At 41.3% G+C, this 15,894-nt stretch overlaps 1 protein-coding gene across 3 annotated transcripts in view; it reads right to left on the bottom strand.

Moving 5' to 3' along the window:
- Nucleotides 1-7,536: 7,536 nt before the first annotated feature.
- LHFPL3 (LHFPL tetraspan subfamily member 3) overlaps nucleotides 7,537-15,894 on the bottom strand; it is a 232,630-nt gene continuing 224,272 nt past the window's right edge. For all 3 annotated transcript variants that reach the window (XM_015628717.1, XM_015628718.1, XM_015628716.1), the window contains one exon: nucleotides 7,537-10,228. Coding sequence is in view for 1 of the 3 variants with exons in the window: in XM_015628716.1 (XP_015484202.1) it covers nucleotides 10,200-10,228 (29 nt within the window). In the remaining 2 variants the exon portion in view is untranslated. The remainder of the gene's footprint in view (nucleotides 10,229-15,894) is intronic.

Genomic DNA, 15,894 nt, shown 5'->3' with positions numbered 1-15,894 from the left:
GCACCGGATTCTCAGTGATTCATCTGGGATTTTAGCATGTTGAAAGCCAAGGTAAAAATATGGCTGAGGCTCATGCTTTGATGAAGCTGATGAAGACTTGAGACCAGCAGACAAATTTCTGCTTCTGTCTGGTAAAGAGGACATAACTGGGATACTGGAACAACTGGTAGTTCTGATGGCCTGGACACAGGGTGGACTAATCCTTGCCACAAGAAAGAACCAGGATCACCAAACCACAGGGCTGGACATACGTGGAGACAGAAATTGCACCTGGTTTGTATAATGCATCTGCTAATCTGGTTAAACTTTCTGACCAGTCCCAAGAAAAGGATCCTACTGATCTCTCACAGCTGTAGCATATAAGTACATAATTTATTCTAGTAGCACATCTGGTCTTTAACTCAGGCAGTGAAGTCCTGGGTTGTGGTGCTGAAGCCCTGCTGATTCTCTGTCTTTTTCCTCTGTCATGACCCCAAAAGCTTTACATAACTGCAGCATATCAGTGTCTTTGACTGGACCTTCCCTTGACTTTTGGGGCTTGCAGGTATCAGCCAGCTTCTCACCTAACAACATGGTGTGCAAAATATTAAATCTTGGTCTGGGCTGAACTTGGGCTCTGGAATACTCTGTCTTCATAGATATTTCTTCTCCCTTGTCCTTTTGAAAAGTAATTTCCCTTCACTTCGTGTTGTATTCAGTAAATCCCTTTGCTTAAAAAGGGTCTAAACCATCTGGCATCTGGGATAGAGAAGACAGAGAAAAGACAACAAGGTGAGTGCTGGACTGTGGGTCAAAAGCTTCATCTCTAAAATCCTAACATGGAAACATGCTGAAAAAAGGAAGGAACAGGAGTGAGAACTGAGAAAACTGCTTCAGGCTGTTGTTTCCTGGCACAATGCCCAGCAGGCACTGCACCAGGCAGCTCAGAGCTAGAGCCTGTTTTCCTCACTGCGTGCTGCTTCATTTTCTGGCCTGGGACGACATCTGGTTGGCATATTCTTTTCCACACCCCTGGATGAGTGCTCTTCTTAGCTAGTTACTGCAGTACTTGGCATTAAAATATAGTGAATTAGACTACAAAGCAGCATAAGATTGGCTTAAAAATAATGAGGCTTAAGTGCAGTTGAGCTTTGAGTACTTTTTGTTTGCCTTCTGGATTAAAAAACTTTACAATATGTGATGTCCATATTTTCCGGCATTTCCCCATGACTGTGAGTGATCAGAAGTCACCTTAAGAATAGGAAAAAACCAACCAAACAAACTAAAACCACATCAAAAGCAATAAAATAAAGCAAAACAAGCATAATGCATCCATATCTCTTTATTGAGAAGTCCAGGATAAATTATTTGGACTTTCAGATTAACACCAGTTATTATAAACTCTCACTTAAAAAAATAGGGTAATTAGCAATAGAAAGTAAAAGGGAGATGGTGGGAAGAGAAAATTCATAGAAATGGGGAAGAAGACTCATTACCTTCAAGAGATTGTTCAAGTCCAGTAAGACACTGGGACTGTGATGATGTAACACCGTTCAGTTATCTCCGTATTTTCAGTATTTTCCCAATGTCTGTTCTCTCACTAGCAGAGAAGGGCTCTAGATGCACAGAATTCACAGTCTGGAAACAGACACCACTGACTTGAACACTGGTCTTCTACACCACCAAGCCAGCCTGTATGCTCCTACATCCACTAAGTACTTGAGCTTAACTTTCACTTCCTTCTGGGTTTCAGCAGCACCTTTGCATAACAATGTATTTCAGTTTTCACCAACAACCTGTTGCAAATCTTCCAGTCTACCCCAGCAATGCAAAACAATTTTCACAAAAGCTGGTGTTTTTATTCAATGTGAAGCAGAGGTACTGTGTGCTGGCAGAGTTGTTTAATGTACTCTCCAGGCTGCAGGCACAGGTCTGGGAGTCACATGTTAGCTCAACCTCATTTTTTTCTAGCAGGGGAGTTCTGGAGAAAACACAGCTACAAATGTGAGGGTTACACACCAATAATTTCTCTGTTGATCTCTATACCTTTATTACTTCTCAACACAATATAAAAAAGCTTTCTGACTTTACCTCTTACAGGTAGAATGGAAAAGCTTAGGTGAAATACATCCCTTCCAACTACAGCAAGAATATAATTCAGTACCAATGACAAGTTAGCACTATTAATACATTAAAATCTGGCCTCTGTACACATGCCCATGAGTTAAAAACATACTGTAAGAAGATTGGAATGGTACCCTTCAAGAGTGGAGCCACATGCATCACCTGATATCATGTGTCAGCATCTCCCCGTTGATACTTACTTAATTTTTGACTCATTTGTGAAATTAATTAAGCATTGGAGCAGCCTACCCAGAAACATCATGCGCTTTTCACCACTGATGTTTATGGGACCTGAATGGATAATGCCCTGACCCCATGGATCAGGAGGTTGCACTAGAGGCCTCCCAAACTCCTCCAACATGAGTGTTCCTGCAGTGCTATGACTCCATGCTTCCCAGGCATGGGTATCAGGTTCTGAGATTCTTCCCTGCAGTTTCTAGTCTATAAAAGTTCAGCTGAAGCTCTTCATCCTCTATAATTATTGTGAAACAGAAAAAAACCCAACCCACATGCTTCTGAAAAACAGTAAAATGTGATGTATTTGGTTTTTTTGTGGGTTCTGAATACAGATATATATGTATTTTGCTTTTGCTTTTCTGCTTTGGAGGAGCCTATAAGGGTAGAGAAGCAGCAAAAAGGGAAGGACTATTTAAGAAATATCTTATAATATGTAGCATATATATAATATATGTTTTATTTGGTGACAGCTGGAGATGTGATCTCCCTGTGAGATCTGTGAGAACAGAAGCACAGTCTAGAAATGACTGGCACATCTGAGTATCACCTGCTGTGGTAGTTCTCAGAGCTCAACACCAAGCAGTGACTCCTGTCCTGCAAAAGCAACAGACAGAGTTATTATGTAAGAGCAGGCAGAGTTATTATTAAGTGTGCTCACATACATGCAATGCCATGTTATTTAACAAATTCATTTTGAAGCCCCATTGTCAAAGACCTCTGAGAAGATTACCAGGTGCCTCAGTATGAAATACATGAAATATGTGTGTGGTGATACTTTCTTATTGCTTCTTGGGAGCTTCTCTGCTGAAAATTCTGTCCCAAATCTAGTGTTGGCTTTGGACTTTTTCCAGTTTACTTGTATGGGCTTTGCTATATCCTCAGGAAGGAGTCGTAGGGGCCTGGGGACATCACTTTGGGAGGCTGCACAACCTCACCAGGCAGGAAGAGTTCTTTTGTACTGGTAATCCTGCCACAGCCTGGGTCTCACTGCACCCTCACAGCATGCTTTTCCTCATGGCCAATGTATTAATGGCTTCTAGAGTCCCTGCATTCTTCCTCTGGGATTAGGGGCTTTAGCTGCTCCCAGCCCTCAGCCTGGTAATCCATAATCAGATTTCACCCTTTTAGCATTTCTCAGAGCAAATGCTACCTAGGATGACCTAAATCTGATGTTCTGTTCCCTTAGGGACCATCAATTCTCTATGTTCTGTCTCCTTTGAAGATGCTCATAGTCTCCTGTTGCACAATCATAGCTCATCAATGCCACATTTAATATCATCTCAGTCATTATTTTAGTACCCTCCTTAACCTCTGCTTTTTCAACAAGAGCAATTTTGAGGAATGCTGACCAGTTGTGGTTGTCTCCTGGTACAGGGGTTTGACTTAAACTGCCTAACTTTCCCATTTGTTCTGATGCCTCCTACTTCTGCTGTTCTATCCCTCTGTTCCATGCTCCCAAACACCACTCAGAGCTTTGATAACTTGCAGCCTGCCTGGCTTGTGCTGGAGCTGAGAGTGGGTCTGCAGACGACACCAAGCTGAGTGGTGCACTTGGTACGTCTGAGGGATGGGATGTCATGGGGAGGAACATGGACAAGCTCCAGAAGTGGGCCCTTGGCAACCTCATGAATCTCAATAAGTGCAGGGTCCTAGTGACAGGACAAGTGATAATGGTTTAAAACTGGAAGAGAGTAGGTTAGATTACATATTAGGAAGACATTTTTTACTGTGAGGTTGGTGATACACTGGTACAGATTGCCAAGAGACGCTGTAGATGCCCCATCCCTGGAAGTGTTCAAGGCCAGGTTGAATGGGCTTTCAGCAGCCTGGTCTAATGGAGGGTGTCCCTGCCCATGGCAGAGGGTTGGAACTGGGTGATCTTTAAGGTCCCTTTGAACCTAAATCATTCTATGATTCTATGGTTCTTTGTGGTGGTAAATACAAATTCGTGTCTATCATATCTGGGATATGCAGAAGCCTATCCCTAGGAAGTGTTGGGCTCAATAGGTCTGGAAAATGCTCTTAAAATGTTAAGCAAAGTTCTCATCCACATTTACAGAGATAAGCTTATTCTCCTCAGTCTTGAGAAATTCAAACAAAAACTTAGAAATTCTCAAACTTTGTCTCAAACCTTATGCAGTGTGAGCTAGTATGGTGATGGTTTCATCTCTTGGATATTGCCCTGTTTCTGAGGGGCACGGGAGGTAACACGTGCACTGGTTTTGTTACCTTAATCTGTAAGGATGCAAATGCAAAGGTGCCTTTAAGTAACTAACTCCCGAGAAGGATACCTGCAGAGGCTGGTGAGCCATTAGATGGCAGCACAGATAAGGACAAATCCATCCTGCCTGGTGCTGCTCCAGGAAAGCCCTCCACTGCTTTCAGCATCCCCAAGGTATCTTGTGGGTGAAAAATTTTCACATTACTTCAAGCAAAATAAATTAAAACCTGTAAACCAGGATTTTCATATTATATTAAAGCATATAAAATAAAAATTACCCCTCCCCCAAACAGTGATGGTATGTATTAAGCCTGAAGTTCTTTCATAATTTCTGAATTATTTTATTCCTTATCCTTCTCAAGCATACATAAATTCAGCTATACTGACTAAAACAGCTTTCTTGATGCCTTGTGGAGTAGCTTATCACCTAAAAGCTATTCTAGAAAACTGTCACCAACCATCTCAGCTCATGGCCTCAGGAGCATAATATTTTACATTACTTTCAGTTGCCATTTGAGAAACTCAACACATACAGCAGGCACTTAGCAGGCCCTCAGAATATTCCAGTGACACTTCAACTAATTTAGTTTTTAAATGGAAAAAAAAATCTAATCAAATAGAGAGGAGATCTAATTTTCTTTTTCAGACTGAATATCTAGCTTATTACTAATTCTGAATTGTGTTGTCTTAAAGTTATATAAAGGAGAGTCAAGGTGCTAATTGCATACCTGTAAGCCTGACATTGGTGCTGACATCACAGAGTCTTGCCTGATATCTTGTGAGAAAGACATGCTTGAGAGTTTTCAAAGTGAGGAAGTTCCTGGTTTCTGCTATGGCAGAGCAAAATTCCTGCCTACCTGTGCTGGGATCTGCCAAAGGAATCCTGAGGCTGTGTAACTAGTAATGTAGCTAATGATCTAGAACATCTTCTGGTGTTAAACTATGGAAATACTTTAAAAAATATATGGTAATCATATCAAAGAGACTTCATTCTAGCATATAGGATTTTGACAATCTTTATTTAGTTTTTTCCCTAAGAAATTATTAAGAATAATATATAATTTTGCTTATTAATAATCCTAAAAGCTATATTAGGCTAATGTAAAACAATTTTGCACTTAAAAAAATCAGGAGTAATAATCCATGTAGTTATACCAATTTAAAACTGGTTTGTGGAGGTTAATTCAGCCCCAGCTCCTAGGTTTTTGGAGCATCTTCACTCCCAGGCTGTTTTCCCAGGTGACTGAGCTGATGTTCAAACTTGGAGGCTGGTCTCACACTGGTGATCTCAAGAAGTCCTTTGCAGCAACTTTTAGATATGTTTCAAAAGGAGAAGAGCTTTGTATTTTCTCGTAGGCAATTAGGGGCTACATCTCCTCTTGGGACTTGATGAGCACAATGTGTCTGCTTATACTTTTTTATGTGGAGATTTGCCTCTTGCAGAGGCAATACTTCTCTCGTCACTTTGTGAAGTGGAAAAGCCGTGTAACTGCACCCCAACCCCTCCCCTCCACCCTGTGGGGCTATGAGGCTATCTGGAAGAAAGGCAAGATATATCACTTTATCTTTTAAAATGCAAAGGACATCTCAGAAGGCAGCATAAAGTAACACAAAGCAAAAATTTAAGAGAGACAGATGGGTAATAGAAAGCATCATGTCAGCATCTGATCACTGTAAGCCTTCACTTTGTATTTGCAGCACCATGACACAAACATGATTTGATCTAAAGGGAAGAGAACGGATTTTTAAACTACATATTCTACCTTCTGCAGAATTCCAGGCCTTCTTTGAAAGTCTCTTTTCAAATTATTAGTGTAGGTCAATGAGGATCACAGACCAAGGTGGAATGGCTGCAAGCATGCCTAATGTGTGCAGGTACTGCCAACAGCAGGCAAGGCCAATCCCTTCTGTACAGAGCTCCTTGGGAAGGAAAAATGTGTAAATCTCTTGACTTTAGCACATGGGGGAAAAAAGTGTTGCTTTCTAGTACTACCTCAGAAGCTATTCAGCATATGGCTGTCTTTTCAACGTGTAAGCAAGCTAGTTAGGACAAATCTGGGGAGGGTTTTTTTTTATTTATTTTAAACAGTCTAGATCTTACTCCATTTCAAATCCTCAGAGAATCGGATGAAACCACTAAAACTTTTAAATGTTTAAAGGATATCAGAGTAGCAGTGGAAAGAGACAGAAAGCTGCTGGGCCCAGCATTACATTTTCCTCCCTAGAACAGGGAAAGATGGATGGTATGAGGGAAGCTGATCCATTACTCCGATCGACAAGTGTCAGAGCCTGGGAGTTTGGGCATAATTAGACCCCAGTCACAATAATTTCTAGATCATCTCCAAACGCAGATACTGCTGAATCAGCAGCATGGAGGGAAATCCAGCATCTCTTTGACAAGGAAGTACTTACCTCCTGTTGGTGCAAACTCTGGAATGATGTGACAGCCCCTGATGGCTCCAGTGTACCTTCGCATAGTGAAATTTGGGGGTGATCAACTTCTGAACTTTACTGTGGCATCCAAATCATGTGTTTGGGATTTCCAATCTATTTATAAATAACTGAAATGCATGGCCTACAAAAATGAACAGCGTCCTACAAACCTGGCAGTTCTCTGTTTAACCATAATTAATTTATAAATAATTTACACTCTTCTTTCTCTTACTATAAACCAAGTTTTATACCAAGCAGAGTAATTAGGAACTTATATATAAACTTGCCAATATATGGATAAGTGGCCAGGTACCAGAGGGTGGAGATCACTTACCAACAAGATTCTGCTAGGAATTTGACCCACGCCTAAAAATCCCTGCACTCATTAAGGGATCCAGTTCTGCTTGGACTTGACTTACCTGAGGGATCTCTGTAGGTACAGATGTTGAGGGGGTGTCCAGGCTTTTGTTTAGGAGGGCAGTAATCCCAACAACAGCTGCCCTTACCACAGATGAGCTGGAGAAAAACACTATCATACTTTATTTTAGTATGCTACAAAAGTCATTGTTGAACTTTATTAGGTACTTTAATACCAAGCATACTTTGAAGTAACAAAAATTATTGTTATTATTACTTTTACAGAAAATCAGGTATTTCAACAGTTTTCTTTACAGTTTTTTGACTTAAAAAGAAATTACAATTGACAAGTTACAATGGAGTGGGATGAGAAAGTGGTAACATTTAAAAAGATAAAACATACTATTCTTACTGAGTCAACATTTAATGATGTACATCCTGGTATGTCTCTCCTTCTGACTGTGTACAAATGATACATATTCACTGAGCTGCCCTGACAGGGTTGTGATGTCTTGTGATGACACTTATTTTGCAATGTTTGTGTATATTTAGAAAGGGTTTTTACATTACACCATCACCATGATGCTAAACAAAGTAATATAATACAGAGAAACCCTGTTTTGGTGATTTCTGTCACAGCAAAAGTGCCATGACTGCAATAATGTGGGATAGAGGTAAACTCAAGGAGCAAATGAAGGTGGTGATATGAGAGCACATCCAGATAACAAAGCCTTTACAGGCTTTGAGGTGCGAGTGTGCTTGTGAGCCAACAAGAGCAGAGAATGAGGATGGGCTTCACTGAGACACCACTTAACAGGGACTCCTGAATGTATCCAGCCCCTGAGGATGTGCATTTTCCAGCTGACACTGGTTGGACTAATCAAAGATTTAAAAACCTGCCTGAAATGGGCCCTTAAATGAGTTTATGCTTCCTCATGTGTGAGCTGCTTGATTTTTACCTTCCATCCCCCTCAGGTCAATGGGTAGATGTACCTTCAATTACTGGGAAGATGTTTATGGTGGTTGACTGATTTGGGTGGGGTTTTTGACCAGCTAGTGCTGGTCCTTTAGAAGACAGGAGAATTTTCTACATCCAGTTACAAGAGTAATTTCAGATTTTAAAAACTGTTGTTTAATTTTTTAAATGCTGCCCAGATTCACACATAAATTTACTTGGCTGACATCTAGGTGAAGTCAGCGCCACATTTGTACCTTGGTAGATAGATAGATAGATAGAAAAGTTATCTGATTCTCTGTATTTGTTTACTGGCAATTTGCTTAAAGATAGTTTTTCTTTCAAAATTAAAATATATTTTTTGAGATTCATGCACTAAATTCTGGAATAATTTGTGTTGTGCAATCAATAGTTAAAAAGCAATTTTAACTCATGTTTACCTCATGTCTTCAGAATTTTGCATTATTTGGGATCAACACTAGCAATTATTACTTTAGCCATTTCCCCTGAAAGCCAAAGAATGAAGCAACAGGCTTTAAAAACCCTGAAGGAATCAGCACTGCAGTGTTCATTTTGTGTTGGGTTCATCTGTGATATGCAGGAGAACCTAGAGGCATGTAGGGTGCTCATGGCCAGTCCCAGGCCAGGACAGACGTGTGCCTTGGTGGGAGTGTTAGAGAGGAGCAGAGAGGGGCTCCCTGCCTCCCTCTGTTGCTCTATTCCTGGTGCTTGGTATCCAGGCCTTTCACTACGAGGTCTTTCTGTGCCTACTCCTGTTTTACTTCTCAGTGGCTTCTGGAACTGAGAGTGCCCTTTGGGACCTGGGGAGGGAATCACTTCCCTGCCAGTGCCCCAGGGCTCTTTGCATCCAGCCCTCACATGGCTGTCTGAAACAGTATTTGCTTAATAGTTTCTTCATTTTTGTATTGAGTTTAAACTCAAGGGTTTACTGAGTTGCATTGAGTTTAAACTTAAGGCCAGAAGGTCTCATTAGATCACCTTGTCTGATTGGCATTAGCATGGGCCAGAGAGTGTCACTCCACAGAACAAGGAAAAGAAACACCCTGAAAGCAAGCAGCAGTGTGTTACATTTAAGGGGTAAATTACTTTCTCCTATTAAAAAAGAAATCAAGAGCTTTTATTTTGTCACTTCAAATACAAACAATTCTATGCATCTTGGGAAATTTTATAGCATTGTGATATTCAGTCAGACATACCTTATATATATGCTTCATAGAACTAGAATATAGGTCAGAAATAATTTTTGAGCCTTAAGTTTGTTACAGACATATTAATTGGAACACATATGCAGTAAAAATTGAGAAGCTTTACAGTTTTAGTCAACTTATTATACAGTGAAGTAAATGAAGTGCAGCAATGTAGCAGTAAAAGTTATGCTTTTTCCACTAGGTGATGGAAACATTCAGAGTCTATAAATGCTAATTTAAGAGAGATGTCCTAACAGCTTCTTGGCTACTGGGATAGGAATAGTCTGAAGTTAACTGTCTCTCTACTGTGAAAGGTTTTAAAGCTTTTTGCTTTCCGTCCGAATAAAAAAAATGACATTTACAAACCTGTTCAATGCATATATATTACATATGTTTATCTAGCAACAACTACACCCCTTTTAATTTATTCCCCAAATGTGACTTTTCATGCATGTCTTCTGGATGCTGTATTCAGCAACAGTTTCTAATGAGCTGGTGTGTAATCCATGATTGCATTTCTCTTCTGAAATCACTTCCATGTCTGGCTGATCTATGTTTAGAAGGTGGTGCTTATCCATCAGGCATTTTTGCACTTGTCAGCATTCTTCTCTGTTGGAGGCCCTTTCCCAAGCTTCTTCCCATTTTAATGTTGATGTACAAAAGCTGTTATTCATTTGTTTTGTGCTCATTCTAGTGAGGATTGGCTTAGTAGGACTGTGCAAAACAGAGAAAAGAGAGAAGCTGGTTTACTGCCAGCAAGCATAAAGATGTTCACGCTGTGCTTAGCTCAGAGCAAGACTCTGACCAATATTCTAATGCACTTCATTATATGCATTTCCATTTGTCATGAAAAGTGAAAAATTTAATCTGCAGATTGGATTTGTACTCTGAAATTCTCAAAAATAATTTTTCATCAGCTAATCGACACAGGAAGTCAAAGTAATGAGCTTATTTCATCTAAAGTTTGAGCAATATGAAAATAAAGGTACAATGCATATGGGGCAAGCATGACATTTACTAGATGAATACCATGAATTAAGTTAAAATCCTGACATTTCTGTTCCGTAGCAATAACTTGTTTCCCTCGAGGACACATTTGCAAACATGATAAAATAATACTTTGTGTTAAATTTCAAATGAGGACAGAGGTGTGGGGACATTTTCAAATGAAACTCTCCCTTAAAATCTAATTCTCACTGCCCAGTTCCCATGTACAAAAGCAGAGCTACATAGGGGCGAGGGGGCAGGGGCTGTGCTGGCACTGGGAGCAGGGTGACAAAGGCTCCTGCTCCTGGCTGCAGGTGACAGCCCCTGAGCTGGTGCTTCAGAGGGCACTACTGGGACTGGGGTACAATGAGGAAATCTATTTGCAAGTACTCACGCACAGGCAAAGGTGAAAACCCAGCTGCCCCAGCATTCGACAGTGAACAGAAGGTTCTTACACCAAATGAACGCTGCCAATTCACCATCAGCTAAACTCTCTCAGACCCCTGAGACCAAACCATGAAGTCCTTTGTCAGGCAGCCTCTGCACTGCCTCCTGTGACAGGGTCACTGCTCAGGGGGTCTTACAAAGCCACAGCCTGGGGGAGAGGACAGCCACCGTCATCACAACCCCACTTCCTATATTGTAACACAGGGGCCTCTGCAAGAGACTGCTGGAATGCAGAACTAGGGGGAAATCACTGTTTCTGTGACAACAAAAGAAAAAGAATGAATTTCATTGTGAAATGAAAGCAAACAAAGAATTTCAGGACTAGAAACTTAAAAATATTACTGTAAGGAAACCGAAATATTTAATTTCCTCCCCCTATATTACGAGGAGCAGCCACCTTCTCCCATTCCTTCAAATTCCCTACATCCTTGACTCTTGTGGTAATCTTGGCCTGCAGCTAATTCACGCACACACCCAGAGAGCATGGTGCCCCAGGGCAGGATACCCAGACCCTAAAGCCTGGAGTGGTGGTACCACAAATCACTGAGCCTGGTGGTGGCAAACCCTTCTGCCATGGACCTTGGATGCCTGCTTCCCCATCAAATAAACTTTGCTTTCCAACAAACTGACATTTTCCAAGCAAAGTTTGTTTTGGAGGAAAGTTTCTGACTTGTTCAGCATCTATGTGTAGTCCAGATTTACTTTACAAGACACTTTTAATTGATGTTGCTGAGACTAAAAAGTAAAAAACAAGTATGCAGGAAGTGTAAGGTGAACTAGAGAGGGCACTGAAAAAGAAAAATAGGTCAGCTTAGTTTATGTTAAAAAAATAATATAAAATATGATGTTCACTGTGGTAAAAACATTCTTGTGATGTGAGTATGTAATGAGATGGTAGTTTCCAACTGTAAAACAAAGCTTGCCACTGATAGCTCCATGAGCTTCCTTTACCCTTTAAAACATGTAGCAAAAGTGAGGGATAAAGTGTGGATGAGAAATGAACAATGACTTGCGATAAATAAAATCTATTAAAAATGATCTGAGTCTGGAACTTTGGTGTGTTTTATAAATGTGGTTACTAATGTTATTAATGTGGTAATTAGTAAAATAGGTAAACAGCACTGCCAAATAAAGTGAATGAAAAAGTGCCTCTAATCTGTTTATTTCCTAAGTAAGATAAGGGGGTTTGTGAGCCTCCTAAACAATCCATTTTTGGTGAAATTGAAATGCAGAGAAATAGAATGTTGTGTGGGAAGGAGCATGTATCCTGATACTCCTAGGAACAATCAAAGCTTAATAGAACTGAATGAGCCATTTCTTTCAATTATTTTTAATCATAATTTCATGTACCTCTGTTATTCAAACCCGTAACATTGCTTATTGGATTTCCAGCAGCACTCAGTGTTTCAGCAGTAACATACTAAGACCTTTATTAATTCTTTGACAAATTTTGCACACAGGTGTTATACACATGGAAATGAAATTAAACAAATGCCATAGGTGCCTAGTTGACAAGACATAAATAAGTCATTCACATGCAACATGTTTGTCTGTTTTGTATCACACCATAGGCTTTTGACTCCTTGAAGTTTGTTTTCTTAGAGCTACTTAGAGTTTTGTTGCCTAGGAATCAGTTAATGAAAGCAGTCTTCATGGAAGCTGTATTACCCAACCACCCAGGTGCTCTGCTGTTAAGTTCCCTATTTAAAGTCTTTAAAGGCTGTCTGTTAGGCTGGCCTCACCACAACAGGGTTACTACTCATAATTGACACACTCAGTTAGGGCAGTCCCTTCTGCTGACTGCAGAGCTAGGGGTATGGTCAGCCTGGAGGGATTTACAGCATTTTAGTGTTTATGTACATTTCAGAAAGAGGACACTGAGGTTTGTTTGTGGTAAAGATGAATCACAGGGAGATTTCCAGGTTGCTCCCTGACAAGGTATAAAAGACATGCTGAATTTCAGATGGTCCTCTCCATGCTGTTACTGTAAAGTCAGTAAAATGAATAGTAAATATAGAGAGAAAGACAGACCTTCTAGGTTTGGGTATGTATTATCTCAGACAATGTTAACACTTTACACCACTTTGTGTGCCGACGTCCATATTGAAATGATCTTTGCCATGTATTTGACTAGCATCTAGAAAATAACACCTTAACAAGTGTTAGTCTTTTATTGCTGACTCCAAACACACACAACTACTTTTCTAAAGAGCAATTGGCATTTGTGGTCACACCAAAATTGGTACAGTTATAAAACCACATCAGCTGGCAGAAAGCCATGGGTTAATGAAGTACCAGAGATTTCCTCCCAGGACCTCCACAGGATTCCTCCTGCCTAAACATCATCCATCCCTGCTGAATGCTGGCACTGTGGTTAGTGTATGGAAGGAGATGAAGGAAGAGAGAAACACTGATGCTGAAGCTCTGAAATTGAAAATAGGCATGCTGAGGCACCTTGGATAACACTGCTGCCTGGGCTGTAGGCCAAAAAAAATTGGACAAGTTCCGTTTTAATGAGGTGTTGGAATTCTCACCTTTCTGCTTATAGAACCACTGAATCATTAAGGTTGGAAAAGACCCCTAAGATCATCAATTCCAACTGTTAACACAGCACTTCCACATTCACTCCTAAACCATAACTCCAAGAGCCACACCAACACACCTTTTGGACAGTGAATCCAAGACTTCCCTGGGCAGTGTGTTCCAGTGTCTGACAATTCCTTTGGTGAAGGAATTTTTCCCAATATCCAATCTAAACCTCCACTGGTGCAACTCAAGGCCATTTCCTCTCATCCTGTCACTTGTTACTTGGGAGAAGCCACCGACCCCCACCTGGCTACGACCTCCTTTCTGGGAGTTATAGAGCATGATAAGGTCTCCCCTGAGTCCCCTTTTCCCCAGGCTAAACATCCTCAGCTCCCTCAGCTGCTCCTCAGATGACTTGTGTTCTGGGCCCTTCACCAGCTGTGTCGCCCTTTTTGGACACACTGATCTGGGTCAGCTCTTTATAACCACAGATGGATGGTTTTGTTGCTTACATCAGGGTTGGTGAAATGCTAAGTGTGTTAAAACTCCACTTGTAGCCACTGCAGCCCAAAATTCAAACAGCAACCTGTATTCCTGGCCTGGAAAATATCCAGGTGTGTATAATTGAAAGGCATGAAAGGTAGATAAATGCTCAGCTGCAGAGAGCAGCCAATGATCATCTCTTATTTCCTTGAAGATAATCTCTTGAGAACACATAGATTCTTTAGAACACATAACAAACCAAATTTGAGTGGCCTGAGAGGATTATTTTGTTTTCCATGTGATGAGAGAGAGGATTTATGTGTATTCCCTTTTCCCTATCTGCTGTGGGTGCCTTTTCCCTCTTGATGTGCTGAGCATGCTTTGCCCTGGCCCCATGGGAAGATGCATATCCATCACCTGGAGAGTGATCCTGGGCAAATTGTGCTCTCAGTAAACAGCCAGGCACCAACTCAGGTCCTCTCCAAGAATCCTGATGATCCAACCTCTAGCACACGTTTTGGAGAAGCTGTCCACAGATCATACTGGAAACAGCTGTATGGCCAGGAGGGGAATAAATTGTGCACTGCTGCCTACAGCTGCACTGCAGCTGAGACACAGTAAGGCGGGTATAAGGCTGCCCTGCCTTATGGAGATGGAAAGAAGAATGGACAGAAGTTCCCCAAGTGATTTTGCTAGCAGCTCTCTTTCAGTGTTTCATTGTTCAGCACCTTCTCAACAAAATGTAATAAATGACCTGTCCACACCAGAGCTGCCCAAGGCGTTTCCTCCTCCCCCTGGCAAACCAGCAGGCAGGAACTGGCAACTGCCTGCTCTGCCATCACTCACAGCTACCAAACACTACCTGAAAGGACAGGGGTTAAAGAGAATGCACAGTAAACCTTGAGGAGTTACTAAAACTTTTACAAAATTTTGGGATTGGAAATTGTGTGACGGTTTTGTCCATATGGCATTAGAGGAGAAGCTCATCTGAGCAGAAGGTGTGTGAGCTTGCTCTTCTGCTGCAGCACTTCCTTGCAATAAAATAGAATTGAATCTCATAAAAAATAACAAGATTTTCCCCAGTTCAGTATGCAAGCCCTGTGAAACCAGAGTTGAGTGGAACAGTGGGACTTATTCAATCTGCTGGGTGGTATCTTGCTCACGCTGTTAGTGGCAGCAGCTGAACTCCTGGGCATGGCTTGTGGGAGGTGTTTCTAAGACTGTAGGAAATGGTTTCAGGAGCATTCAGGAATTTTCTAAATGTGTGGCTCAGGTGGTTTTGCTGTCAGAAGGCTCAGCTCATGGCTGCACAAGCACATTTGTAGCATGTGAGAGGATGCTGTGGTGGTGTGCTCCCCTCTGCCGCTTCAGCCCTAACTACCAGTGGGGCTCTGCTGGCTGCACCCAGCTTTCTCTGGAGTTTTGGGTGGGGGTATGGGTGACAGCATGGTAGCCAAGGGCTATCTGGAATGGTGGGCTGCATGCCAGGATCTCTCCTTGAGGAGGGTCCCCTCTCAAGGTTACTCCTCAAAGCTGAGAGATTCCTCGCTGCAACAGAGTCTTGGTAAGTGGTTAATAGCACACTAAACTTGGAAATTTTAGTTAAGTGATATAAAGGATTGAGTGTGCAAATATAATCTCTCAGATATAAACCACTGAACAGACTACAACTGGATTCACCTACACCTACACTTCTCTTTGAGAAGGGGTTTAGAATGTAAGGGGATTCTTTCTGAACCTCATGGCTCAATGACAGGATCTCTGGCAATTTTGTCTGACCTTGTCCTCTATGCAGTAAATAAACAATCTTGCCGTTGAATCCTGTTAAACCACTGTTGTGTTTACCATTGAACTTTGTTAAATCACTGGGTTATATCAATAAAGTATATTGTTGCTTCTCTCTTGCAAGTGCAGTTGCTTCCATCCATGACAGATGG

Source organism: Parus major, chromosome 1A, assembly GCF_001522545.3.
Source record: "Parus major isolate Abel chromosome 1A, Parus_major1.1, whole genome shotgun sequence".
Lineage (NCBI taxonomy): Eukaryota > Metazoa > Chordata > Aves > Passeriformes > Paridae > Parus > Parus major.
Note: the sequence above shows the minus strand (reverse complement) of the source record. Positions and strands in the feature narration are given on the sequence as shown.